At 49.3% G+C, this 26,534-nt stretch overlaps 1 protein-coding gene across 1 annotated transcript in view; it reads left to right on the forward strand.

Annotated features, from left to right (window-relative positions):
• Window positions 1-11,751, forward strand: part of LOC143007466 (contactin-associated protein-like 4) — a 62,090-nt gene extending 50,339 nt beyond the window's left edge. Inside the window, exons 18-24 of the mRNA XM_076158814.1 lie at window positions 166-405; window positions 1,688-1,912; window positions 3,153-3,286; window positions 5,704-5,791; window positions 7,910-8,131; window positions 8,810-8,881; window positions 9,645-11,751. Coding sequence (XP_076014929.1) covers window positions 166-405; window positions 1,688-1,912; window positions 3,153-3,286; window positions 5,704-5,791; window positions 7,910-8,131; window positions 8,810-8,881; window positions 9,645-9,844 — 1,181 coding nt within the window. The 3' untranslated portion in view covers window positions 9,845-11,751. The remainder of the gene's footprint in view (window positions 1-165; window positions 406-1,687; window positions 1,913-3,152; window positions 3,287-5,703; window positions 5,792-7,909; window positions 8,132-8,809; window positions 8,882-9,644) is intronic.
• Window positions 11,752-26,534: the final 14,783 nt, after the last annotated feature.

The following is a 26,534-nucleotide window of genomic DNA, read 5'->3' on the forward strand; positions in this document are numbered from 1 at the left end:
CAGATTATAATATGCTAATGCCAGCAAGTGGGTGTGGCCTGTAAGAACCGATGCAGAACCCAGCAGAAGAAGAATGTAGATGATGGAGTTCCAGACGCCAGCAATCAGAAGTTAAATGTAAACGATCATCTTCATGTTTTTCCTTGTGCGTTTCTGTGTTGGCAGGCGGCACGGCGTCCCGGCAGAAGGGATTCCGAGGTTGCATCCGCTCTCTGCAGCTGAACGGCGTCACCCTGGACCTGGAGGAGCGGGCCAGGATCACGCCCGGGGTCCGGCCCGGCTGCCCCGGTCACTGCAGCAGCTACGGCTCGCTGTGCCAGAACCAGGGCCAGTGTGTGGAGAAGGCCAACGGCTTCTACTGCGACTGCGGCCCGTCGGCACACACCGGGGTCTTCTGCCAGACAGGTGGGCAACACACACACACCCTACAAACCACACACACACACACAAAGTGTCCCTGCACCAGTTTGTCATTTCCAGCTCATTTAACTCAAATCATTAAGCCTCTAATATGTTTATCTCTCAGTTAGATTCTTGTTTTGAGGATAAATCTAAACCCATGATCGACTCTCATATTAAACATTTATGTGTTTAATTATATCCTCTGTTTATAATTAAACGTGTTTTCTGCTCTTATCCTTATTTGCAGTAGTTTCACTTTCTTTAAGCAACACTTTAATAAATGTTCATTATGTAAATGAAAGCCTTTAATCAGATCCAGAGCCTAACAGGAAGTCACTGTGTGCTTCTCAGACAGGACTCTGATTTATTGTTGCTGTTTATTACATTCACGGGTCATTTATCATATTAATTGGATTATCGCAGAATTAACAGCAGATGTGCTGCAGTAATGAGTTCTAATATAAAGAGGAAGAGGAAGAGGAAGGAACTCTGCTGCTTCACTTTCATGCTTTGACTCGTCTACCTGCTGCTGTTCAGACTCAGAGGAGGCAAAGCTGCTGCGTCGACACATTGAAGGCTACGAACAAAGTCGCCGTCGTGCTTAGAAAGCAGAATCTATTCATTCTGTCATGTATTAAATAAATATCCTATACTCTCTCAGACATCATGCTGGAGCCACAGTCTGACCTCTGACCTCTGGCGGGTGTCACAGCTCATCTGAGTGTCCTGAGCAACCTCACATCTCCTCCTCACGTCAGACTGAGTCAGACTGAGTCAGACTGAGTCAGACTGAGGCCCACACAGGTCTAATGGAGGCGTTTCACAAAAGAGCCCGGGAGGATGACAGTGTATTGACCTCAGAGAGCGTACCTCCAGTTATGACTCTGGTGTCATCACATTGAGCGGCGTGTTTGATGTGTGGATGAAAAATAAAGCAAACAAAATCTTAAACTCTGACAGCTCTGAAGACATTTCCTCTAATTAACTCAAATGTTTTTATCTCCTCATGCAAAACAATCAAGTGTTTTCTAAAGTCCCCTGAGAAGGTAATTAGAGTTTAAAGACTTAGAGAGATTTACTCAACACAAGTACAAAGGAACGCAGCCTGGAAGGACGAGGGAGTCGGACTGGAGATGAAGAAGGGATTCTCCTTTACTGTGGTACTTTATGGAAATGTGACAACTTGTATTCCCCTCTCTCTCTCTCTCTCTCTCTCTCTCTCTCTCTCTCTCTCTCTCTCTCTCTCTCTCTCTCTCTCTCTCTCTCTCTCTCTCCGTCTCTCCAGAGGTGTCGGCCATCTTCAAGTCGGGCACGTCTCTCAGCTACACCTTCAAGGAGCCGTACGAGCTGAGCAGGAACAGCAGCGAGCGTCCGTCCTCCATCTACTCTGACATGACGCTGCGAGGGGAGAACATCTCCCTGAGCTTCCGGAGCAGCCAGAGCCCGGCGCTGCTGCTCTACATCAGCTCCTACTACAGAGAGTACCTGGCCCTGCTCCTCAACAAGCACGGTGAGGAGGGGGAGATCTAATCTTTGTCTCCTTGATGCTCTTTCCCCGTCCTCTCTCCTCTCCTTCTTCCATCTTTAGATCCTTCACTGCTCTTGTTCCTCTCCTTTGTCCTTCACATTCTGCTCTCTTAGGCAACTTCCTTTAATTACTCCCTCTTTCCTCTCATCTGTCTCCGTTCCTCCTCCTCCTCCTCCTCCTCCTCCTCCTCCGCGGCCCTGAGCAGATCTCAGGACCTGTCAGGTTCTCCCTCTCCCTGGATTCGTCCTGTCAGACTCAGCCGCCTTTTCTAATCCACCCGGCCCGACCGCCGATTACAGCTCCAGGTTTAGATAAACCAGTCTTACCTTCCAGACCTCCTCTGAGGGACACGAGCGGGCGGCAGAGTCAAGTCAAGTCAAAGCAATAACACACAGAGCGTCTCACAGAGCTTTACAGGAAGCTCCAGAGGGATCACACTGAAGAACAACAAAGCAGGAGGAGCCTGAACACAAACAGTCCTGCAGTATGACAACATGTGAGGCAGAAACCCGGCGGGGTCGCAGGCTGAACTCACAGACGTGTGATGGATCAACGTTTTGAGAGTTCGGGCTTTTGAGAGCGGCGGTCGGGGGGGAATTGAAATGTTGTAAAGTGAAAACGTTGGCTGATGGAAATATGAGTTTGCGGCTCGATTAGCTGTAAATGGACTTTGGGGGTTCTGGCGCTGATGGGCAGGAGGGCGTCGAGGTCTCAGCGTGTCCACACACTCGCCAGTAAGTGCACTTACACCGAGAGACGTCCAATTAAGTCCCCAGAGCTTTTGTCTTTCTCTTAGCGAGTAAGTCAGTAATTTCCATCTATAGATCTGCACTTAAGGAGACAAAAGCAAAGAAAGGAGTCAGAACAAAGCCGGAGTATAAGAGAGAGGAAAGTCAGAGAGAGGGAAACTTTAGCGCCTCTGCTGAAGCTCAACCTGAGGAACCATCAGAACCTCCAGGCTGCTGCCTCTGAAGGACGAGCCGTCACATCTGCTCCTTCTGTTTAAGCTTCTGTTCCCTGACTTTGACCTCATTAGCTTCAGCCTGGTGTCATTGACAGGGAATTAAGCTCTCGTCCTCTTAAGACCAAAACTTTAATTACTACAGGAAACACTTCAGATTTATCTCTGAAGGATTAAGTGAATGCTCTCCCCATTAGGCGGGACCAAAGGAGAGGACGAGCTAATGTTGTGGCGCGCGCGTGTGTGTGTGTGTGTGTGAAGATAAGCTGGAGGTGAGATACAAGCTGGACAGCAGCAGAGGAGCGGAGGTGTTAAGGAGCCGAGTGAGGAGCCTCAGCAACGGACAGCTACACACCGTCAGCATCAGGAGGCTGGCCGACGCCGTGTGGGTCCAGGTAACACACACGCACGCACACACACACACACGGGGGGGGTAATCCTCTGGAGCCTGTGTGTGTTGGCTCCATATCCCTAAGTGACTCATGAAAGGGACCCTTAGTGAGGATTAAGGGTCGGGCAGATGAATCGGGCCTGTAAGTGCTAGTTGTTGTACTTCCTGTTGGCTGGGACTTTACGTTTCCAAAGCACAACCGTCTGAGGCGCCACCTAGAGGCGCAGTTCAATCCCTTCCCCGTTTGCTGTTGTGTGTTATGGTCCAGTGCTTTCTTCCTCTCTTCCCCCCTCCTCTTCCTCCTCCTCCTCCTCAGCACAGGGAGGAGAGGTGCATGTATACGGCAGGGGCGACGGGGGACAAACCGCATGTTAGCCCCGCCCCTCCCTGGCCCCGTGTGAAATATGAGCTGCCTGGCTCTTATCTGGAGCCGCTGCATCTCAGTCTTGTTAACAACAACAACCCGGGCATGAAATATGATGCAGACCTCGCCCGGCCTGCACCCGGGACCCCCGAGTGTCCGGATAATTACTAACGGCGGCAGATGAAAACAAGGTGACCTCCGCTGGCGCCCGTGCAGCCTCCTCCCCGCTTCCACCGCATTGTTAGTCGGCGGTGAAATATGAAGCGCCTCTCCCGCCTGGTGTTGTTAGCGACTCCAGGACAATCGGGTGAAACTCAAAAGGAGGTTTTCTGTCCGTTAATTAACCCAGACTGAGCTCTGCAGAGCCGAGAGGAGAGAAGAAGAAGAAGAAGAAAGATGCAAAGTGCCTGTTAGTTTATGGAGCAGATTACACCAATGACTCTGAATGGAGTGTTTGAATGTGTGTGTAGGGGCCGTTTACTCTGAGTAACATGAGGATATGGGGTTGATGTTTGTGTCCAATTGGAGTTCTGAGTATTATAAGTCCACAGTCCAGTTAGACAGGAAATGTATACTTCAAAGTCTCCAGTATGATCCACAGAGGTTTCATGGCAGATTGGTTGCTCAGATATTTGCCCACTTCCTGTTTTCTTCCTGCTCTGCACACACTCAATACAGCTTGTTACCGTTAACGATGAGACAATGAGGGAAGAAAAGTTCAATAACGATCAATATCACTGTGATCTGACACAGGTTATTGATTGTTGACACCAATCATCAGGTCATTGGTTCAATCTGGTTTGGTTCCGCTGCTACACATGCAGCTCTCACACACACACACACACACACACACACACACACACACAGGCTGAGCAGCGCCGAGGCTCAAGTCTCATCAGCGTCTTCATTTACTGTACAATCCAACCGCTAATGATGTTAGAATGAGCAGACATGACCTCTTCCCCCGAGCGTCTCAGTGTGACGTCCCCCATGAAAGATGACTTCATGAAATTGAGATCACTGCAGGCTGCCAAACACGCCGGCGCTCTCACTGAGCTCCCGTTACGAGCCGGGCCACTTCCTCCTCTCAGGGCCTTTCCTCACCAAGGAAAAGGAGGTCACACGGCAGGAGGTAGACGATAGAGTACGAGAAGAAGATACATGGACGTTACGGGGACGCCAACCCCCCCCCACCCGCACCCCCATGCTTTATGAATTGGTGTTGAACCTCAAACACATGACGTCACACACACACACACACACACACACACACACACGGTTTGACTCCAGACGCAAAGAACTCAATGAATGTGAGAGGAGTTGAAAAAATATAATGAAACTTTTGCATTTACGTCCATTTCTTGATGTTAAATGTCACTAAAATGTCAGCGTTAATTTGTAAAGTGGAGCTCTGATAAGCGTTCCTTTCTTGTGCTTCACCACATGGGAAGACCTTTATGTTCTCAAACACCATTCATTCAAAATAACTGATGATATAATTGCGACTCTGCTGGCAGCGACGTCACACTGTGCATATTTATAAGAAAGATGTATACGATTACAAGATGACATCATCGTCCCCAGAGGATGAACCCTAATATCTATGGCCCTCTTTCCTCTGGCAGCACCGTCGTGCAGCGTGGTGATGTCACAGTTTAAACAGGATAAACGTGTTTCAATCCGATGGATCACAGCCACGTTCAGATGTGAAGGTTTTTCAATTGAACACTGCATCAAAAACCCAATAAACGGAATAAAATCAACCCTGCGCTTTGGTAAATATTACATTACACATCACACACACACACACAGCTAACTACCAGAGGAAAGAACAAACTGCTAAATTGCTCCCAGTGTAAAACGGTGAAGCTGTAAATCAAATAATCACAAAGCGCAAAAATATGTTCGGAGGAAAAAACAAATTAGTGGCATTAATGTCAATCTCAGGGGGGATTTTTAAGTTCTGTAGAAGTTTCCTTACTTCTTTATTGTACTTTGCAGCGTTTGAACGCTTCTCCACCTTCAGCTGAGGGAAGATTTCCTCTTGTTTCTTTCAGATCGACCAAAATCCCAGAGAAGAGTTCAACCTGACGACCGACGCGGAGTTCAACGCCATTAAGTCTCTGGTGCTGGGAAGGATGCACGGTGAGTGAACGAGGGAGGGAAGGAGGGAGCGAGAGAGGGAGGAAGGGGGCAGTCAAAGCCCTGTCGAGGTCGTTGGAGTTAAAATGCACTCAGGCTTATTTGAATAACGGCTCTGACACGTCTGTGCTTCCTGAAGAAACACTGAAGAATTAAAAGCACCGAGGTGGAAACTTTATTCAAATCAGCCTGACGGAGAATCTGAGGCTTCACGTAAACGCAACAAACGCAAAGGAGCCTCAGTCCAGTTAGCATGCAAATAAGTCTGCACTCAACTCAAGCTTTTAACCTGTGAGTGAGGACACGTACAGAGCATACAGAGCATACAGAGCATACAGAGCAGCAGCTGCGGGGACTCAACATCTGTATCTCTGAGAGTCAAGCACCAACAAACACATTCTGTCACATGAGAGAACGAGGTGAGATGTTCAGATCAAATGGATCAAACATGTAGAAGAAAGAGTCAGACTCAGACCTTAATCAGGCCAAGTCCAGCTCCCAGGCTGATGTTGTTAGGCCCCTACATGATCATGTAAACACTTCAATCACTACATCTGAGTTTTCCGCAGCTATTTACGGCGGCGGCGTGCATGTAAACATAGCTGCTGTTCCCACTTCCTGGAGTGTTTGGATGTTCTCCCTCCATCCTCACACACATTTCTGACCTGCGTCCAGAATCAGCGGTCGGTAAACAACCCAGTTACTGATCTGGACCGGTGCGGCTCAGCCTCTTTGGATCTAAACCACATTTAAACCAGCGGTCAGGTAGAATCCAGACCTGCTGGCTGAGCAGAGGGACGTCCAGCTTGTGTTCAACCACAGGGAGAGTTTCCAATAGAAGAAGAGTTAATATCAGAAGCCGGCGTAGATGAAACCTGACGTCAGGTTAGTCTGGCCCCTCTTCACACACAGTCTGGCTCAGGAACTCCTCCGGGAGGTCTGAATCACATTTTAATCATGGAGCTGTGAACAGTGGTGGGCTTGTAAAAGAGTGGAGGTGGCTCAGTAATTGACTGGGTCATGACTTATTCATGAGAGAGAGAGAGAGAGAGAGAGAGAGAGAGAGAGAGAGAAGCACCGACAGAGGGACGGAGTGAGACATCAGCTGTTAATAACAGCGGGCGGCGGGCGGGCTGCAGCCTCCGCTCGCTCGTTTGCTCGCTCGCTCGCTCGCTGGCTGATAACAGAGTTTGAGCGCAGCAGCTACGTCAAGCAGAGAACACAAGTCGCCCCGAGCAACAAGCATCCTCGGTGTGGAGACGCCCAGCGTGCCGGCGACCACAAAGACTGAGATCAAGTTAGACCTGCAGATCCCACAGCAGGAACTCAGTCAGATGACCTCACTGCTCAGGTTGAGTCCCTCCATGTTTATGTGCCATGCGGTGTAAAGTGCTGCAGTAAAGCGGCGCCTCTCTGCTGTAAATAGGCTGATTGACCCCAGCCGAGCGCCGTGTATCTTAACGGGCGCCGTGTCATGGCGTGCGACCCGTCCTGACCCTCTGTCAAACCCGGGGAGGCAGCCAGTCGGATCAGGATGGCAGACGGAGCAGCGGGGGGGGGGGGAGTAGATCTGCTGTCATTCCTGCCAGCCCTGTCATCCATCAGGGTAACTAATGGACCCGGGAAGAGAGGGAGAGCTGGGAGGGAAAGGAGAAGCGGAGGCCGGGTCCAGAGGGGCCTGTGAGCTGCGGCGACGCTACCCGCCGCCTCTCCGTCATCTGCTTACAGCGCTAATGTGGCTTCAGCGCTGGAGGAGGAGGGGGAGGAGGGGGAGGAGGGGGAGGGGGGGATGATGAAGAGACTTGATCAGAGGACGCATCAGTCTTAAGAGTGACACACACACACACACACACACACACACACACACACACACTGCCTCTGCTACTTCTGTCCCACGCCGATAATCAGGAATCAATGAAGTCGTCAGTGTGTCGTGTGGATTGATCGTGATGATATAAGGCCTGAGGGTGCAGCACCGCCGTGCAAACTGAAAAACCTGCACAATCATCAATCCTGACAAACCTAATGAACTTCCCCTTGCTTCTCCCTCTCTCCCTCTCTCTCTCTCTCCCCCCCCCCCCCCACCCCCCTCTCTCTCCCCTCTCTCTCTCTCCTCTCCAGACTCAGAGGACCTGGACCCTGAGCTGACCCGTCTGGCCTCCCTGGGCTTCACCGGCTGTCTGTCTGTGGTCCACTTTAACTCCATCAGCCCGCTCAAAGCCGCTCTGCTCTACCCGGACTCCAGTCCCGTCTCCATCGTCGGCCCGCTGCTCCGCTCCAACTGCGGCTCCTCCGCCTCCTCGGCTAATCCCTACGCGGCAGAGAACACACACCACCTGTCAGGTGAGTCGTGAGGCGTGTGTGTGTGTGTGTGTGTGTCTGATTTGGGCCCTTTGCCTCCTGCACACACACTCATGCTGGCTTGTCTAAGCGTGTTGGAGCTGCAGTGCCTCATTGTTTGCTTTCAGAGATGTGTTGTCATTTTTCTGCCTGAACATTTTTTTCCTTCTCACCAGATTAAATGTTGGAACTTTATCAGAGGGAAATGTTGGCTGCTTGTTTTCATTTCAGGCCTGTTAAGAGTCAGATTTGGTAAAATGTGAAAGACTACAGTTACTTTACTTTATCATTGTGTGTGTGTGTGTGTGTGTGTGTGTGTGTGTGTGTGTAAGACCACACTGTGCTCATTGTGTATGCGCTCCCTGTTGTGCAGCCTAATGTCACCCTGGATGATGAGTTAATTCATTTGTAGCAGAGGGGAGTTTCCTCTCTTCTCTGTTACCTCAGGGGGGTCACACACACACACACACACACACCTTGATGCTGCTTTAATAGAGTCTTTGCAGAGCTCCTGCAGTCTTTCGTCTGCTCTGAATGATGACGATGTGTTCTTGTCTCTGCATCTCATCTCGTTCTCTCTCATTTTCTCGTCTCTCTTTTCTTTCTCCTCTGCATGCGTGGCCTCTTCTGACTGCTTGGTTTCATCTTCCTCCTCCTCCTCTTCCTCTTCCTCTGCTGTAGACCAGTCTGGCTCTGTGGGTTCAGGGGAGCCTTTAGTCAATGCCATCAGGACCGACTCAGCTCTGATCGGAGGTACTGAACTCTCTCCTGATGTTTCCCTGATACCTTCTGACGTTTGTTTCTCCTGTGAGCACTTCTCCTGACGGCGAGATGAAGACGACGCGACGGAGAGACTAAATTAAACGTTTGCTCGCCGGCTCGCTCCTCTCTCAGGTCCCATCCACTCAGATCATAGACTGATTCCGTAAGCCTGGCGATAAATCAAGACGGGGCGAATATTGCTCCGACTTCTTCCTCTCTGTGCACTAATTAACCCTCTGCTTAACGACTGACTGAAGGAGGAACTCTGCCGTTATTGTGAAGCAGATAACCCCGCTTTAAAAACCAAAAGCCACATCACGCAAGATTCATTTTAGCTTCTGAAATGAGAGGAAAAAGGTTCTCCGCATGATGAAACGCTCAGTTCAGCGGAGTCCAAATGGGCCGATTGGCGCTCGCTCGCCCTGCATTAAAGTCAGATTAGTGGGGCGAGCAGACTGCAGGGCGAAGGAGATGAGGGGGAACTCTCTCTGTATAGTTTCACAAAGCTGTTAAGTTCCAATCTGCACCGTGGCAAATGGAGTTTAGAGAAAGTTCAGTGGGTCAGAAAGCAAGAAAGGTTTCCAGGCGTTTCAGAGGACGGATCCACACCGAGGATATAAATTAGCTGAAGAGAGAGAGAAGAGCTACAATCGCACTTTAAGCTCTTTAAGAGTTTTGCGTCTAGCAGAGAAAAGTGGAATCTGTCCGTGCAAAGTTTATATCTGAATCTCAACCCTCCTCCTCTGTGCTGCAGGCATCATCGCCGTGGTGATCTTCATCATCGTATCCGCTCTGGCGATAGCGGCCAGATTCTTCTACAGGAGGAAAGAGACGTACGGCAGCAAGGAGGAGGAGCGAGGGGTTAAACCAGACGACAGCCCGGACTTCCCCTTCGAAAGCCAGGCCGACTCGCAGGACGCCGCCGCCCAGAATCAAAAGGAGTACTTCATTTAACCAGAGACCCGGGGGGAGAGGGGGCGGGGCTTCACACTGCACTCAGAGCCAATCAGACGCTTCGCTGGTGGCGGCTACGCAACGTTTGGACGCCAACGTGAAGAACAATTGGCACTTCTGTTGTCTTTCTGTCACTTTACTGTAAATGTGTAAATAGGAAGCGAGGGCGGCGGCGTCCAACAGAACCGGCGTCCACATCCTCGTTTCTCTTTCAGAAATTGTAAATATAAGAGAAAAAAAATGTAAATGTTGAAGTAACAATCAGCTTAGTGTCACTCTGTCAAACTGAAAGGCTGTAAAGACTTGAAGGGGGAAACGATTTGTGAGCGACGTTTTAAAGGGTTTATGTAGAAAATTCAAGCCGAAGCTGAAACGTTTGCGTCGTCATTACGTGCTCAGGAAGAGACGCGTCAGGAGTTTACCCATCATGCATCAGATCACTCGCAGCAACAGAAGTGGTCGTTTTGGCGCTGACGCAGGTTTGTTTACCTTCATTCCACATCAAAACACCTGTAAGTCAGTGAGAAGTTCTGAATTATATTATTGGTGTATTTTTGCCTTTTATGCCACATCAGTGCCACCAGGTGTCCAACTATGGAATTACATGAAACTACCTAGAAACTTATGAGACTTGAGTGGACGTGAGACCTGAAAACAAGTGTAGCAGGAGGAAAGTATCCAGAATGTAACGTAAACAGTAGCTGTGACTCACTCAACACATTGCTCTCTGGCGCCCCTAGTGGTCACATTAAACATTATTTGATTTTCTAACTTCGCTGCAGGATTCAATGTTGTTATCGTCTTTTGTTGATATTCCTCATTTTTCTTTGACTTTCTTGTGCTACTGCAGTTTTCCGTTCCGTTTCCTTGTTTCTCCCTTTCGTCATTTCCAACATTCCCTCTATTTTTCTGCATCACATTATGAAAGCTATAGAAAAGGTGGAAAGTAAAACCTGGAATGTTTCTAGATTCCTCTCTGGCTCACAAACTTGGCTCCAAAACACTTTGGATGTATAGATTCAATCTCGCTCCCTGCTGGGAACTTCCTGTCAGTGTGTAAAGCTGTCCCGCCCCCTCCCTCTCTGTATGCAGAGACACCTGATGTGTTTGTGCTCCGGCCTCACAGGTGGATTGCGACTCAGAGATGAAGATCATTTACCGGCAGATACCGACGTCTCTGACAGTGACGTCTGAAAATAGATCAAACATCTCCTGGCGTTAACGCGGCTCGTCTGCAGAGCGACGCGGGTGGAGCGGCTGTTTATCAAACACGCCACCGTCTCTCCCTGAGACCCCAAAGCACAGATGTGATTTTAATGAGAAAAGTCGTTAAAGCTTCAAAGCGCATTATTCATCGTTGTTTGCGTATCGGTCATGTTTTGTTTCCTTCCACCTCTCAGCAGCTGAGGCCTGTTTCCTCCGCCTCCCTGCGTGTGTGTGTGTGTGTGAGGAGGGGGCGGCGGCCATGCTCCGTCCCGCTGCAGTAAATTCACTGCGGCGCGTCGTCGTTGATTGCGACTCAACAGGAGACCTCGCCCGCCAGACGAGCTCGCAAATTGAGCGGAGCTGGAGGTCGGCACATAGCAGATTAACGTCTCCATCAAGGTCCAGAGGAGAAGATTTGAGTATTTTTAGACAATATCCTTCCAGAGCAGCTGCAGGTTAGCAGAGCGGCGCCCACGCCTTGGCTGATTTGTGCAAACGATGGAAGCGGATGACCTTTAGTCACTGAGTCTGAGTGAACTGAGGATCACTGTGGCTTCATGTTTGCTTCATGTTCATAACATCTGGTCCGCTCTGATAGTGGGTCAGCTTCTCTGGTTTAAAGAGGCACTGAGCTGTAATCAATGTACGTATAGTATTGGTGATTGGTATTGATATTAGTGCATTTGAGTGACATGGCGTAAAAAAAATTAATCTCTTCTTCTGCTCATTTGGTTTTCAAACTATGGAAATAAAACTTTTTCAAAGATTGTGTTTCTGATAGAAGATGCTTTGGTTCTTTACAGGCGTCGCCCCGGTAACGTCGCCCCGGTAACGTCACAGTGTGATTGTCTAATTTTAAGCTGATGTGTTGCAGGAAGGAAAAGAGAAGCTGTTAAGATGAAAAGTGTTAAAGCTTGTTAGTCAGCTGTCAGGCACAGCAGGCTGACCCTTAACACCAGTGCATGATGCCGACATCGGGTGGGAGGCGTTTTCACTCGCTGCGGCACATTTCAGAGGGCTGTCAGGAGCCGGAGAAGACAAAGAGACCCTGCTGAGCTGAGCCTGATCCAGCAGTCATCGGGGCTTTAGGTTCGTCTCCTCTCGTAGGACACAAGCACGATCTGAGGCGGGCGACTGAGGAGCATCAGCAGAGAATTCACAGACTTCTACAGACGCGGATGAAGCAAAGATCTTTGGGTCGATCCAGTCCAATAGAGTTCAGCCGAGATTAGAGAACAAATTGTCACAGCTGACCATCGGAAATTCAGGATAGAAAGCGATTTGAATGCCACGGCAACAAAGCAGCGCAGAATTTGAGATTAAAAGCTTCTGGAGGCGTTCCTCTGCTTCATCTTTAGTGTTTAGTGTCGATAGCGAAGACAACAAGAGCAAAGCTGGAGGCCGTGAGCTCGTCCTCAGTCTGAGTCCCCTTTAGTTTATTGCTGCTGAAGCTCCGTCTCCCTCAAACCAAATGACCTTAGCTGCAGAGTGAACAGAGGAGTTTCCCTCCTCGGCTGTCGGAGAGTAGAGCCTCACAGAGCTCTAAAGTGCCACCGTGCCGCCATGCTGATGTTTAATTCTGCCTGTGACGTCGTCTTGGAGGCTTTTCTCTCTCTTTGCTTCTCTTCCTCGTTCATTTGTTCACAGAATGACACCAGCAGCTTCTCTCCGTTGGTGGATGAGTGCGTTCGGTCTGCAGTCGGCCCGGCTGCCTGATCCTGGATGGCTCAGGATCTTCAAAGCTCTCGTTGGAGCTGTCAGAATTGTTTGTCGGCGTTGATGAGGATCTAGATTCCCCTCACGCCCATCAGAGCCGTCGTGGCGTCATCAGGAGATCCAACACGACTCAACCGTGCTTCTGCTCGTTACGTCAGCCAGCGTGGAACACAAAGCCTGGACCCTGCTGAGATCAGACCCGGCCTTCATCTTCCTCTTCCTCACCCTCCCCTCTCTCTCTCTCACATCGCCTCCGCTCAGCTGACTTGGATCGGTTCATTATTCACCTCGTTCCCGGCCGTGTAAACAGCAGCTGCCGCACGCCGCACGCTGACGTCTACAATCAATTACGCGCAGCAGCTGCTCACATTTGACACCGGCGCTTGACGGCGTTTTGTTGCGGTGGCCCTCTGCCGCTCGCTGCACACGTATGAGTAATGTGCCTGAGCCTCTGCCGCTTTGCTCGCTGCCTATCAGCTTATCAGCACCGCAGACAGGAAGCAGAGGAGCCTCACAAAGCACAACTGCCGGACTTTAGTGCTACTGTGCGCTCGCCATCATTACCTTCAAATCCTCTTCACCTTCCTCATCCCTCGCCTCTCCACCTCCTCCTACCCCGCCCTCCTTCTTCATCTTCCATCCATTTATCCGTCTCCCTCCCTTCCAATCCTCCCCTCTGTTTTTCCCACCGTCGTCGTTGCCCTTTATCTTCTGCTCCGTTTTATTCAGTGAGGAAGAAGAGGAGCGACGACTTTCCAACGCCTCTTTGCGACTGAAGCAGAATAATGGAACGCGCTCGGACACCAGAGCACCGCCGCTCTAACACGTCCCATAAATAACCATGAGGCGAATTACACTTTGTAGAGATGAAGATGAAGATGAAGATCCTCCCCTCTGCCTCTGTGCGTTTGAAAGGACATCAGATTATTAACTGAGACAAACCAAACCAGCTGAGGCAGTTAAGGTCTAATGGTGATGTAAGAATATTACAAGATGGTTCAAATGTAAGAGGCCTCTTCTCTTTAAATGAGACGTTTACATCACCGCGCCTGCTGAGGCTTAAGGATGAAGAGGGGAGGGCTGCATTTAAACACAGCAATGCTCCAGCCCAGTTAGTGACCACACACACACACACACACACACACACACACCCCCTTATGTGTGTATCATTATGCATTATATATGATTGTATAGCGTTTCTATTACTCAGTATGTAGTAAGATGTAATCAGTCTGTGTGTCTCTGTAACCATGACGAAGACTAAAGACATTAAAGCCTAATGATAAATATCTTCAATAAAAAAGCAGAATTAAAGTTTTGAAATAACTTGCAAAGGAAATAAACTTTTAAGAATTGATTAGGGGGCAAACGCCACACACACACACACACACACACACACACACGAGGTCCCAATGATCCACAGGTGTGTGTGTGTGTGTGTGTGTGACGGCTGATTGCTCTGTGGGCGTGTCCAACCATTTATAATGTGTCCCACTGTGCCGTCCACATGTCCCTGGAGTAACGGAGGAAGCGTTCAGGTTTCAGTTCCGAACCTTTGGATTTGTCGTTCTCGATGCATTTCTACAGGCAGCGACCTCAGCCCGCAGCTCTTGACAGCGTTCACTTCCTGCTAGTCTACATCACGCCCTGAGAATGAGAGGAGCTGACAGGAGGAAGAGCGCAACACTCAGACTTGTTGTGTCACATCGAGCTGGAATCTGTCACAATCCTCCGGTGGAGGCGTTGTGATGTTTGACACGTTGAAAGTATTGCTCCACTTCGCTCCGGCGTGACTCCTGCTCCCGCCTGTCAGGCGGTGGCGGCGCCATGAGCCCACAGACAGCAGGTCAGCGGGGGGGCTCCTCCGCCACAGCAAAGCCCCATCATCAGCATTTTGCCGGTGTGGTGCTAAAGGTCGCGAGGCTCAAAGAGCTCTCAGAAGAAACCGCGTCTGTAGTTCACGGCGCCTCGCTGTGCAATCGCGGCGTTCTGGGAAAGATGGAGGCGCACCTCATTATAAAGCCGTCAGAGGAACAGTGTGCTTCTTCTCTGCGGTGACGCCGGTAGCCCTGAACATTTTGTCTCGGCGCTCTGTTGGAAGGGAAAGATCTGGGCTCACGTAGCACGCCGCCGCCGCCGGCTCATTATCCAGCACGCCTACAGATCACTACGCCTGCGGCTGTGGAGATGTTCCTCACTGCCGAGTTTGAGTTCAGTCGGCTCAGTAATTAGATAGCAGCCGTCATCCTGCTGATTATCCTGCCCACCTGAAGCCCGTGGAGAGAGAGGGAGAGAGAGAGGGAGAGAGACGCTCTGATCGCTTCATCTCTCCTCTCTTTCATTCATCTGAGCAGGATCTGAAAACCCTTCATCTCCTCTGCGTGTGGGCGGGATCATTGGGAGGCTGTGTGGAATGTGACACCTGCCTCCACTGAACAGCTCGTTAGAAAGCAATTAACATTCAGCAGAGTGAGTGAGAGCTGCGCCCAGGGCCACATTACAGTAGAGCGATACTCTTAAAGGCCCAATCAGTGGGGTTTTGGACAAATAACATACAAATTAAAGTTATAATCAGGAGTATAATTGAAGTGATTCACTTCTAAATTCAATAAATAAGCACTTAGTTTGTTTCAAGCTTAACTGAGGAAGAATGAAAGAAATCTCACTCACACACACTCCCTCACTCGCTAACTGACTCCGCCCCTCCCTCCCTCACACCAACTCACTCCCTTCCTGACTCACACACACACATTCCCTCCCTCCCTCCCTCCCCCACTGACTGACTCCGACTAACTCCCTCACACACACACACACACACACACTCCGTCACTCACAGACTGACTCCCTCTCACTCCCTTCTTCACTCAGTTGGATTGAGATCGTCACCATATTCAGTATTCTGTAACAGGAAGTCCTTTTGTATCGTACCAAGCTTTTCTTTTAGCCAGATATTGGCGTGAACACGGACGTGTGGTCGGCTGTAAACCATCCAGGCTTTATTTGGGTTCACTGAGCCGAGTTTGCTGCAGCCCCCAGAGACAGAAGCGTGTTCAGACTCACTGCAGACCTCATGTTTGCTCATTCGCTGCCGCACTGACCTTCAGCCGACCTTTAGGTTTGCCTATCACCGCACTTCTTCAAGCGAGATGTTCACGACGCCATGACGCACTACGGCGCAGCACAGTGAACCTCAGCGATGATGCCGGATGTGTTTGCCAAATGTGTCATTATCAGAGGGTCTGAGGTGAAGCTGAGCAAGACTGACAGCTTCCATCTGCTTCAAGTGAAACTCTGCAGCGGGAAGAGGCTTCGTCTGCCTTCACGTCTCTCTCAGGATGCGTCTGCTTTGCTTTACACTTGACCGACGATTGATTGTCAGCCATGTCTGTCCGATTCTAAGATAAACGCCGGTAAAAAGCGGATTACAGACAGAAAGAGACGGGGAGGAAGCAGGAGGAAGGTAAGAGAGAGGAGGAGGAAGGTGAGAGAGCAGGAGGAGGGTAAGGGAGAGCAGGAGGTAGGTGAGAGAGAGCGGGAGGAAGGTAAGGAGCAGGTCAAGTCGAGCTAAAGAGGTTTCCTCATGAATTCAGGCTGCTGATGTTTTCTCCTTCTACAGAAAGTATTGAGCAGATTTCCCTGCAGCCCGGCCTTCTTGGTTTAAGAGCACCTTGACTCTCCCACCTTTACTTCTTAATTGGAGATAAGAGCAGTCTAATCTCTAATGGAACAGTCTCTGGGGAAGCAGCTAATCTGTGATAGAGAAATAACAGCTGTGGAGGACAACTTTTAAAGCACGGCTGTCTGGAAACAAGGAGTGCTTCTAATGGATTATCCCCCACACTCACGGCTTCCTCTCCCCAAACCATTTCCAGTATCTCCGCTCTGTCTGCCTCCACAAAGAGGAGTTAGTGTCGGCCCTGATACCGATCAGTTATCATGGCTCAGCCACCTTAGAGCCTCGCCACTCAATAATAAATCGATTCCCTCCAAACATTTTTCAGATTCCCCTCCTCACAGTCTTATCAGCGAGGTGGATAGCGGCGAGGAAGAGGAGGGAGGGGGCGCCGGCACCATGCAGACAGGCTCAGCCATTAATTAAGGACCTCTTTGAGCCTGGCAGCTTTAAATGCCTCAGATAAGCAGGTAAAGTCCTAAATCAGATAAGAATAAAGATCATGAGGATTTGACGCTCTAATTAAATGTTAGAAGCTAGAAGGCACTGGGTGCATACCTCTGCCAAGGCCGGGTGTGTCCCACTTCATGATGACTTACCAACAAAGTTGATATCCAATTCTCAAAGGCACTGATTATGTTACAGCGCCACCATCAGGTTGATTGGTATCTCCTTTTTTTAGCCCATGATCGGAAATGGTCACAAACCCAAGAGGCACATATGGGCGTGGCCTGTATGGATGGATGACGATGGACCCAAAAAATCTCGGACAGTTCGGAAGTTCTGTCAAAATGTACAAGTGGCATTTACAGCGCCACCAACAGGCCGACTGGCACTAAAGCCCGACAGGATCTCCCCTGGATCGAGTCCAACCTGCCTGCCAAGTTGAACTGACATCCCTTGTTTACTTTTGGAGATGTGGTGCTAAGAGACGCACAAACAGATCAAACTCCTGGCAGGGCTGCACAATCACTGCAACAATTCATTTGACTACTTGTTAGTCATGGGAAACATTTAGAATTCATCAGCATCAACACCGGGCTGGTTAAGCTCTGTGGTAATCAACTATAATGTTGAAGAATGAACGTTGTCTCTAAATGTCCCAGGGCCAATCTGATCACATTTGGCAGAAACAGCAGCCGACCTGCTAAGTTTGTTCAAATTTGTTATATTGATATGGAAACAGCTTTGATTCTGACGCAGTTATCCCAGCAGAAAGCCTCCATTTTTAGAAGGTATCATGCACCAGGCTCTGGTTTACCCGCCGGCCTGTGTGGAGTTACTCACGCCTACGGACTGACATTTACACAAGCCTCCTATTGGACGCTACGAGACGCTCACAAATGGCAAAAGCTATTTTCATCACAGCGGGGGGGCTCCATCCCAAACTCAAATTACTCGCTCTGATTTTTCTCTCCCTCTCTCCCTCTATCTTGAGTGAGCTGCCGTATGTTCCCGACCCGCTCCACCTCTCGCTCCCTCCTTTCAGCTAATGTAAAGGTGTCCCATCACAGAACAATAGCTGTTATTTCTGTGGCTGTGTTCCGGCTCCGTCACCTGCACCCGGCACATTACTAAGACAGTGTGTCTCTTCTCCTGCATGCTGCATGGGGAGGGAGTGTGTCTGGGTGTTGTTGCTGCAGTGCACAACCACAGTATCGCTCCAGGACAGCAGGGATCAAAATAAGAGCTTTACATGAAATCAGATTCACATTGAGCATAAACAGACTGCGGCGTGTTTACAACCTAATCTACCCTCACAGATCTGAATCTGATGAGGAGTCGCGGTCAGCCAGGCGGCCGGCCTGTGCCTCACAGGTTCCGGCCCCGCCCCCTTCTGCCAGCTCTCTTCCCCCTGTTACGCATCGATGAGGCCGCCTCTGCCCCAAGGTCACACAGCAGTGATTGATTATTAGTTTACAGGGCGTTGGACGGCTGGAGACAGTGACAGATTTGGTTAAATCTCAGAAAGGTCGTTCACTCTGGGATCCGTCGCCCCGGAACCTCAGAGCGGCCGAGTGAGGGACGACCTCATCGCTTTCGTGAGTGGGAGGCGCCGCCAACAATCAGAATCACTGTGATGGTCGCCTTGGTGACGTGGATCCAGAGGTGCGCCCACAGGTTGTCCAAAGTGCTAAATATCCGTAACGTGGATGATATTGATCAATCTTGACAATCAACAATCCATATTCTACTGCGGTTTGGTGGTTGCTATGACTTTGCGGTGTGTTTCTGCGTATCTAAGGTGTGAACCGTTGGTCTGCAGGCTTTACCTCACTACTGTGAACAGGAACAAGGACATTGATCATCTCTGTACAGGCGATACGGATCATTTATCAATATTGGCTACCTGCTGTGTAGCCTGACTGATTGATTCTGTTTTCTAGCCCACTGAGCTCTGCACCTCCATCATCATTACAGTCTGAGGCATGAATGGGTTTTAATCCCGCTGACGCCTGCCTGGGAGCTTTGATCTGATCGTAGCCTGGACCGCTCATCTCTACCGTGAAGAAAGTTTCAGCTCCTCCTGCGTTCACAAGGAGGGAGACGCAGGAGGAGTCACGGCCGGTGTGTCGCTGTGGAAACGAACGCAACTCTCCAAACTGTTCAGGCTGCAAACCACAGCAGCTCTGTGGAGATTCACCAAGGAAGGAGAACAACAATGTGGTTTAGCTGTGGGCTTTTTTTATGGTTTGTTGTCACAGTTCAGTGGAACACACACCTACTGTAGACATTAAAGCACCTTGTTCCTCCTCTGACGCCCTGCAGAGTCTCCTTGTTCTGCGGTTCGGCTGTTTTCAGCTCCGGTCTCCAGGGGCTTTTGTGGGAGCAGCAACGGCTCAGAGATCCTCAGGCTTTTACAGCTCAGAGAAATGTTTGATACCAACACAAACTGGCCTCAAGGTCAGAGAGTTGCGTGCGGAGGTTTGTTCAGCATAAGAGATGATATCTGAACAAACGAGTCGCTTCAAGTCAGCCTGCTGTTGTAGCTTTCAGAGGGGAAGGCTCTCACTTTTTCAGGAACATTTCAAAGCCCTAAACTGCAGACGTTTTCAGCTCGGCGTTCCCAGACTTGGTTGTGTTTATATTGCTGTAGGACCGATGGTACCGGGTCAGTTCAGTCCCTAACCCAGGCCTCTGAAAGGTTCATTATTATTATTACTTTTCTAAAATCATCATCAGACTCGGAGGCCTGCTGAGACTTGGTTTTCGTCTTGGCGAGCGATGATGCAGGACGGTCACATTCAAGCAGTCGGCTGCTTCTTTCCCCTTTTTCTAAACGTATGAGCGCTCAGACCAGCAGCTGTTTAGGGCCACATCTGCCACTCAAGGACCTTTTCAGAGTCGCGACGCATTGATTGATCTAATCTGGGCCACATGCTGAGCGCAGCTGAGACACACAGAGACGGAGCGGTTAGCAACGGCTGCCAACTGCTGTGTTGGACGGGGAAAATAGCGTCATATAGGAGCATGTTGGGTATTTTATGGTAAACAACAACATCGGCCAGCCATGTTGAAGAGCAGCCAAGCCTTTCATGAGAAACTGCAAGGACAAAAAGGAGAGAAGGAGCATGTTGAGTTTGTTTTCATGAACCTGAACGTTCTGGTGCAGACCTGCTGCGGTCACACTCACACTCCCGTCATCACCGCATCCGTCAGCTCCTTCCCGCCTCCTGTTATCCCTTCAAAAGCACCGACACCACCCGAGCAGATGGCAGAGGTGTGGACCTGCATTACTTCATAATCAGATTCCGTGTGAACACCAGGCGTTTGGCAGCGAACCTCTTCCTCTGCCCAGATGAAAAGTGTCATGTATTTAACACCCAGTTGCAATCGCCTCGCATCCCAACCCCCCCCCCCACTCACACACACACACACACACACACACACAGACAGAAAGCACCTGCGCTCATAATGAGATCTGATCCATATTCATCGTAACATCATTGGGTTGTTTACTCCCCATTGGCCTCAGACGGAGACGCGTGACTCCTTTCATCATGTGTGAAGAGTCATTCCATTACCTGTGTGTTAGAGCCGGGCCTGCCTGCCGCCTGTATAACACTGTCAGCCGCCTGATTCGCTCCTTTTTAAAGCTTGTCCTGCACCACAGTCTCTTGGTTTATGTGCTGTTGGCAGGCGTTGCTCTGCTCACAATGACTGTTTCATTATATTTATAGAGGCACAGACTCTTATTGCTCCGATGTGACCCCTGCAGGCTCCCTCACGTCTCTTTCCCTCACTTTGCTGTACCGTGGCCAACACACCGGACAGTGACGCCTCTGTGTGTTCTGGGATTACTCTAGAGTTCTAAATGTGGTGCGTATTGTATTTGGTCGATCCTCTCAAGTCACTTCAATCACCCTTGTGTTTGTTCCTCGCCACCCTCGGCCCGTTGTTCCCTCTGATCCAGACGGCTGGAGGGACGATCGGCTCACCGGCACCGACCGTCTGTATTCTAAGTTGAGGTTTCACCGTGTTGATTTCCCCCGAGCCTCACATCTCCCCGACGCCGCCCCTGTTGGCTCATTTCGGCTCAGTAACTCCTGCGTTCTCATTACTCTACTGCCCAACACCAAAACGTACGGACCAACAAGTCATTCACCGGCTCCATTCATTTCTCCAAACCGCATTCCTATAACACGAGTTTATTTTTCTCCTCTAATAAAGCTTCTCCTGCCTCCTTTACTGCAGCCGTTAGTCACCGGTTTGGTGGAAAGTTTAACGCCGGCCTGAGACTTTGTTTGTCATTCAGCCTGCAGTCCGTCATGGCCGCCCCCCTCCCGAAGGGCCAATATGCCCAACAGCTTGTTAAAGCGCCGACTCGCTGACCGCCCGACGCTCCGTCTGCACGCCTTGGCCCCGGCCCCAGAGGCTCATGGTTAATCTTTCGGCCGGGTGTCTGTGCGGGAAATACAATCACCGGCCTCACCGGCCAAAATCTTAATTAAATGTTTACAATCCGGGCAAATAATGAACGGCGATGGAATTGTTGCATTCAGCCGGCGGTTATTAAAAAGGATGATTAGTTTACATAGACAGGTAAGAGTGTGAAAGGAGGACTAATTTAAAGGATTTACTTCAATAATCCGAGGAAATTCTGTTTATTCATGAAGGCGACGTGACCGAGTGCTGCGCCGCGGCCGGGCTCACACGGCAAATCCACCGCCGCCTTACTCGGAGGTTTAATTGGTAATTTCATTTATATGCCACAGGAGTTGAAAAGAGGAGAATTGCTTATTTTCATTCCTGAAACCGATGTGGCGTTTGTTTGCTCAGGGGGTCTTGAATTTTGAAATCTGCGTTAAATAATGAAAGAGGAATCTAATAAACACTTTCCAATCTCCTGTGCCTGTGACGTCTGCGCACACTGCAGAGGGGGCAGATTGGGTTTCCCACACCGAAAAACAAACCCCGGCAGCTCAAAGTGATTCCAATCAATTCAGCCCAGAGTTTTCTACACAACACAATGTGGTGATTAGGAGCGTTTCAAACATGTGTGTGATAAGAGAGAATCAGTGTATCTGTGACTCCTGTGGCCCGTCAGAGCCGATACACAGTCTGGCTTTGATAAGACTGATTCTTATAACAAGGGTGGCGGAGCTGGGAAAGCCTCCTATAAAGGTTTCAGATAGCATACTTTAAGGGAAAAGAAAGGTTTATTTGGTGTGAATGTTCTCCAAACACACAGGAAAGCAAGATTCACTCGTTTCCCAACACCAAACAACTTCAAACACAACATCAGGCTGAGAGAGAGGCAAACAGAGTGTGTGTGTGTGAGTGCAGGTATGTATAAGGTGGTGGGCTGATGAGCTGCAGGTGAGCTCAGGTGCTCCTTAGCTCACAGCTGCTCCTGATCACGGCTGATTACTGCAGATAACTTTACACTTAAACTGAATTTATACGCTACAAACAACCATTACACACGATGGTGACAGACTTTATTAGAAGTTAGTTTGTCAGCCTTTAGTTTGTACCTGTTCCGGGCTGATATCGGCTTTTTTTTTTAAATGAATAAAGATTCCCTCCGACCGTAAACGCAGACTTTTATTTTCTCCGCACCATTGACTGTGTAGATACTTATCCCAGTTTTGAAACGGCCTCGTAGGAGGAAATGTCTCCGGGTTGCGTCTGATTTCTCCTCCTCATCGTTTACATCCCATTACCTCAGAAGCAAATAGATTCTCTAAGCGACCCGGCTTTAAATAGCTGCTAATTCAAAGCGCGTTTGATTATCTTCTGCTCCAGTTCAAACCTTTAGAGGCTTAGGAGGCCCCGGGGAGAACGCACCTGTAGAGGAAACATTAACTTGGACATTACAGGAGGAATATTGACTAAATGGAGGAATGTTTTGGTATTTCCTCTTTGTTTCAGATCAACATTTATTCCTTTCCTATTAACACTCTCTCCTCTTCCTCTCTTATCACCAAGATCACAATACTGAAACACGTGATTATTGGTTTTCACATGTAGGATCAAATCTGTGTGTTGCTGGCAGGCTGGAGAGAGTTATTAATCAGTACGAGTGTCACTTACATAGTGTGATGCTCCGGGGAAAGTTCATCTAAGGCCACTGGATTTGCTATAAAGGCTTGAAGACGTTTCAGCTGTCATCCGCTTCTTCAGTTGTTGATACTCCTGATCAGTCGTACATAGCCTCTTTTACTCCTCCTTCAAACCAACTGTCTCTCTACATTGTTGTCCTCAAAGAGCGTCCCTTGTCTTTCAACTGTAGGCGAAGGTTAAACTCTGGATTCCCCACCAGTCTGTCAGAACTGAAGAAGTCTTTCAGAAGAGAGGTGTAGCATTTTTACGCCTTTCCTAGTCCAGTAGCCTAAGATGAACTTCCCTTGGATACCAGGACCAGAGAACTGAGAACCTGAGAGCCTTCACAGACGATGACCTGATGCCCAAACTCCCACAATGCAAACTGCTGTCTCAACATGTTGAACAATACTTACTCCTATTCTGTTGATGAATTTCTCTACACTTTAATTAGCTCATTAACATACATGTAATTAGTTTTAGTGAAGCTAACACTCACACACACACACACACACACAGTATGTAAATGACTCATGGATGTAAAGCTGTGTCGTTATTGTTATGATGCTCATTTGAATTGTAGATCAGCCTGAACGGTTGTTGAGTAATTGTAATGAATATTCATGATGTAACTTTGATTATTACACTATAGAAGTTCTCTCGTTCCGCTTCAGACCCCTTTGACAGTTTGTAGCTTTGTTCCCTTTCACTGAGAGGCAGAACGCTGCTCAGGCAGAAGCTTTAGAAGTTAAACACCTATACAGTCTAGATGTTATATTATAATATCTGTATGTACGTGTTTACATCACAGCCCCTTTAGTAAACACTGCTCACACAATCACAGGAAACAAAAGAGAACTACTGGACTCACAACCGACAAGAACACAGCATCTATACGACAACAGGGCGTCACCACAGGCATCATCAGCTATAAGGTAAAGAGTGAGAGAAAGAATCCACAGGCATCAGCAAATTATACAGAGACACTGACTACTGACTACTGTGGAGGCATTTAACACAATAATACTATATGAATGAATTAGAAGATGGAGAACTAAAACATGACTCCTTTCTCTCCCTCTCTCTCTCTCTCTCTCTCTCTCTCTCCCTCTCTCTCTCCCTGTCTCTCTCTCTCTCTCCGTCTCTCTCTCTCCATCATGTGGCAGGCTGCAGGCTGCTGATACGAGCTGTGATGTTTCTATCTGACGTACAGACGAGTGCCTGAACCTCCAGCTGTGTCTCTCGTCCCTCCCTCCTCCTCCTCCTCCTTCCTCCTCTGCCTCCCCCCTCTGCCCTCTTGGCCCTCATTCCCATTCATCCTCTCTCTTTCACTCTGTCTCATTTTATCTCCCTCCCTCCCTCCCTCCCTCCCTCCTGCCGTCACATAAACTAATGTCACTCCTTCAACTTGCTTTTCCTCCCCGTCGCCTCCCTTCTTCTCTCCCTGCGTGTGAGTTCAGCAGCGTCGGTCTCATTTATCATCTCAGGGTCGATCATCCTCCGCTGCTGCCGGTCTTTGAATGCTTTATTAGGTCTTGACTAGCGCTTGGCTTGGCCGTGTGTGTGTGTGTGTGTGTGTTTGTCGACTTGTTTCTCCCCGGTTGGAGTCCGTCTACAAGCCATCAGTGAAGCTGAGGAACCACAGCTGAAGCTGAGCTGCTGGTGTTTAACAGCCTGAAGCTGTTTGTCTGCTCATTAGCTGCCAGACCTCACTGCACACACACACACACACACACACACACACACACACAGACTATATATACACAAATACACCAAGTGTGCGCCATTATGCAGCTGTACGCAAAACTAGGACTGGAAGCAAACACAGAAGTCAAGTCTCTCCTGTTCTCTCTCCCCTTCTGTCACTCATACCTACTCTCTCTCTCTCTTCCTCTGCCTCCTCTGCCCTTCCTCCACCCCACCTTCCTCCCCATCACAACACCTGCCGTGTCGGCTTTACACCTGCTGAGGTTGCATGCGTTGTCCTACCCGAGCTTTGTCTCTCGGCGTTCCCTTGATATTTCCCGGCTCTTTGTCCTCTCCCTCGCTCGTGCTCGCTGCAGTCGGGGAGAGAATAATCCGCCGCCCGCAGCTCCTCTGGTTGCTTCAGTCGCTCTCTTTTATTTTGTTGTTCCGCTTCATCCGGCGTGTGGATTTGGAATCAGAAATGTGCTGCTGCTGAGTCCCAAAGTCCCCGTGACCCCAATTCCTCCTCCTGCTGCTGCTGAGCTGTTATCACCGGGAACCAGAGTCCACATTGCTGAAACATGAACCTGTAACCATGCGGATCTGTCAAGGGTTCTGCAAAATACACACATTGCTTTTGTGAATAATCTAATTTGAGATAGAAACAGGAAGTGGACCAGTTTGAATTGATTCTCTGGTTCAAACTGATGCAATCATCCGACTCCACTTCTGTTTATTTACACCAAACAGCCTCCATGACCCCACTGAGGGACGACGCATCCACGTGTCATTGTTTAGACTGCGGGCTGAAGTTAGTGGCGTCTATTTCCTCTTTTCTCTTGAGATTCCGTTTGTGTTTGTTAGCAGAACGTAGCCGAAATAAATTGGATTCCAGGACATTAAAGTCGCCGCTGATGCCTCCGATTCAAAGCAAGACAATAGCTGCTGCCGTCTCTTCTCTGTGGCTATTCAAGTCTCATTGTGTCTCAGTTTTGATGTCATATTCTTCAGTTGAACAGTTACACAACTTTCTCCCGTCGCGTTTGCCAAATGGAACAAAAACAGAAAACTTCTCCCCTCTAAATTTGAAACTGCTTAGTGACTCAACAGAGAACCATAAAAGACATTTTATATGCAAATAAAAACCGCCACACGCTGCTAAAGGAAATTAAGTGTTTCGCAGGGGTCATTTGTGTCTGGTCTTATCTGAATTTAAGAAGCTCGCAAACAAACTCTGAGCAGGTTTTGTAGATAAACCAAACGCCACCCGGGGCTGAAAAGAGGCTTTCAGGGAACACAAACAAGGACAAATACAATCTGATTTAGACAGTTCTGGGACAAATGAAGCCAAACCTCACGGCGGCGTCCTGCAGCTTCTCCTCGCTGACCCGCGCTGACACGGGTCAATGGATTGTTTTGTGGTTACAGGCGGAGGGGAAAATAAAAACAGAGTTGGGGGAAAGTTTAGCAGCGGCTCTGTGGCCCGGCTGTCAGAGACACTAATTGGTTTTGCTGCCCGAGGTGGCAGACGGAACAACCTGTCCGCTGGAGCTGAAGGTGATTGACAGTTCCAGAGAGGGAGGGGAGACTCAGGGTGAAAGTGGAGCGGGATGCGGGGCAGAGGGCTCAGACCGGTGATGGGGTTTGGAATCCGTGGGCCGCGTGTGTCTAAGGGCAAAAGGCGGAGGTTCTGAGTTTCAGGGCTGTGGAGCTGATTCAGAGGGAGGAGGGGCCAGGTCTCGGAGCTCTCAGGTGTCTGACGTTTTTGTTGCCGGGCAGATTTGGGAGAAGCGCTGGGTCTCCTTCTGACTGAGGTTAGAGGGCAAAATGAAAGAACGGTTGAAGAATAAAGTTGATGTTCCC

The sequence above is a fragment of the Genypterus blacodes genome, unplaced genomic scaffold, assembly GCF_046128005.1.
Source record: "Genypterus blacodes isolate CSIRO-AG114 ecotype Tasmania unplaced genomic scaffold, CSIRO-AGI_Gbla_v1 ptg000089l_1, whole genome shotgun sequence".
Lineage (NCBI taxonomy): Eukaryota > Metazoa > Chordata > Actinopteri > Ophidiiformes > Ophidiidae > Genypterus > Genypterus blacodes.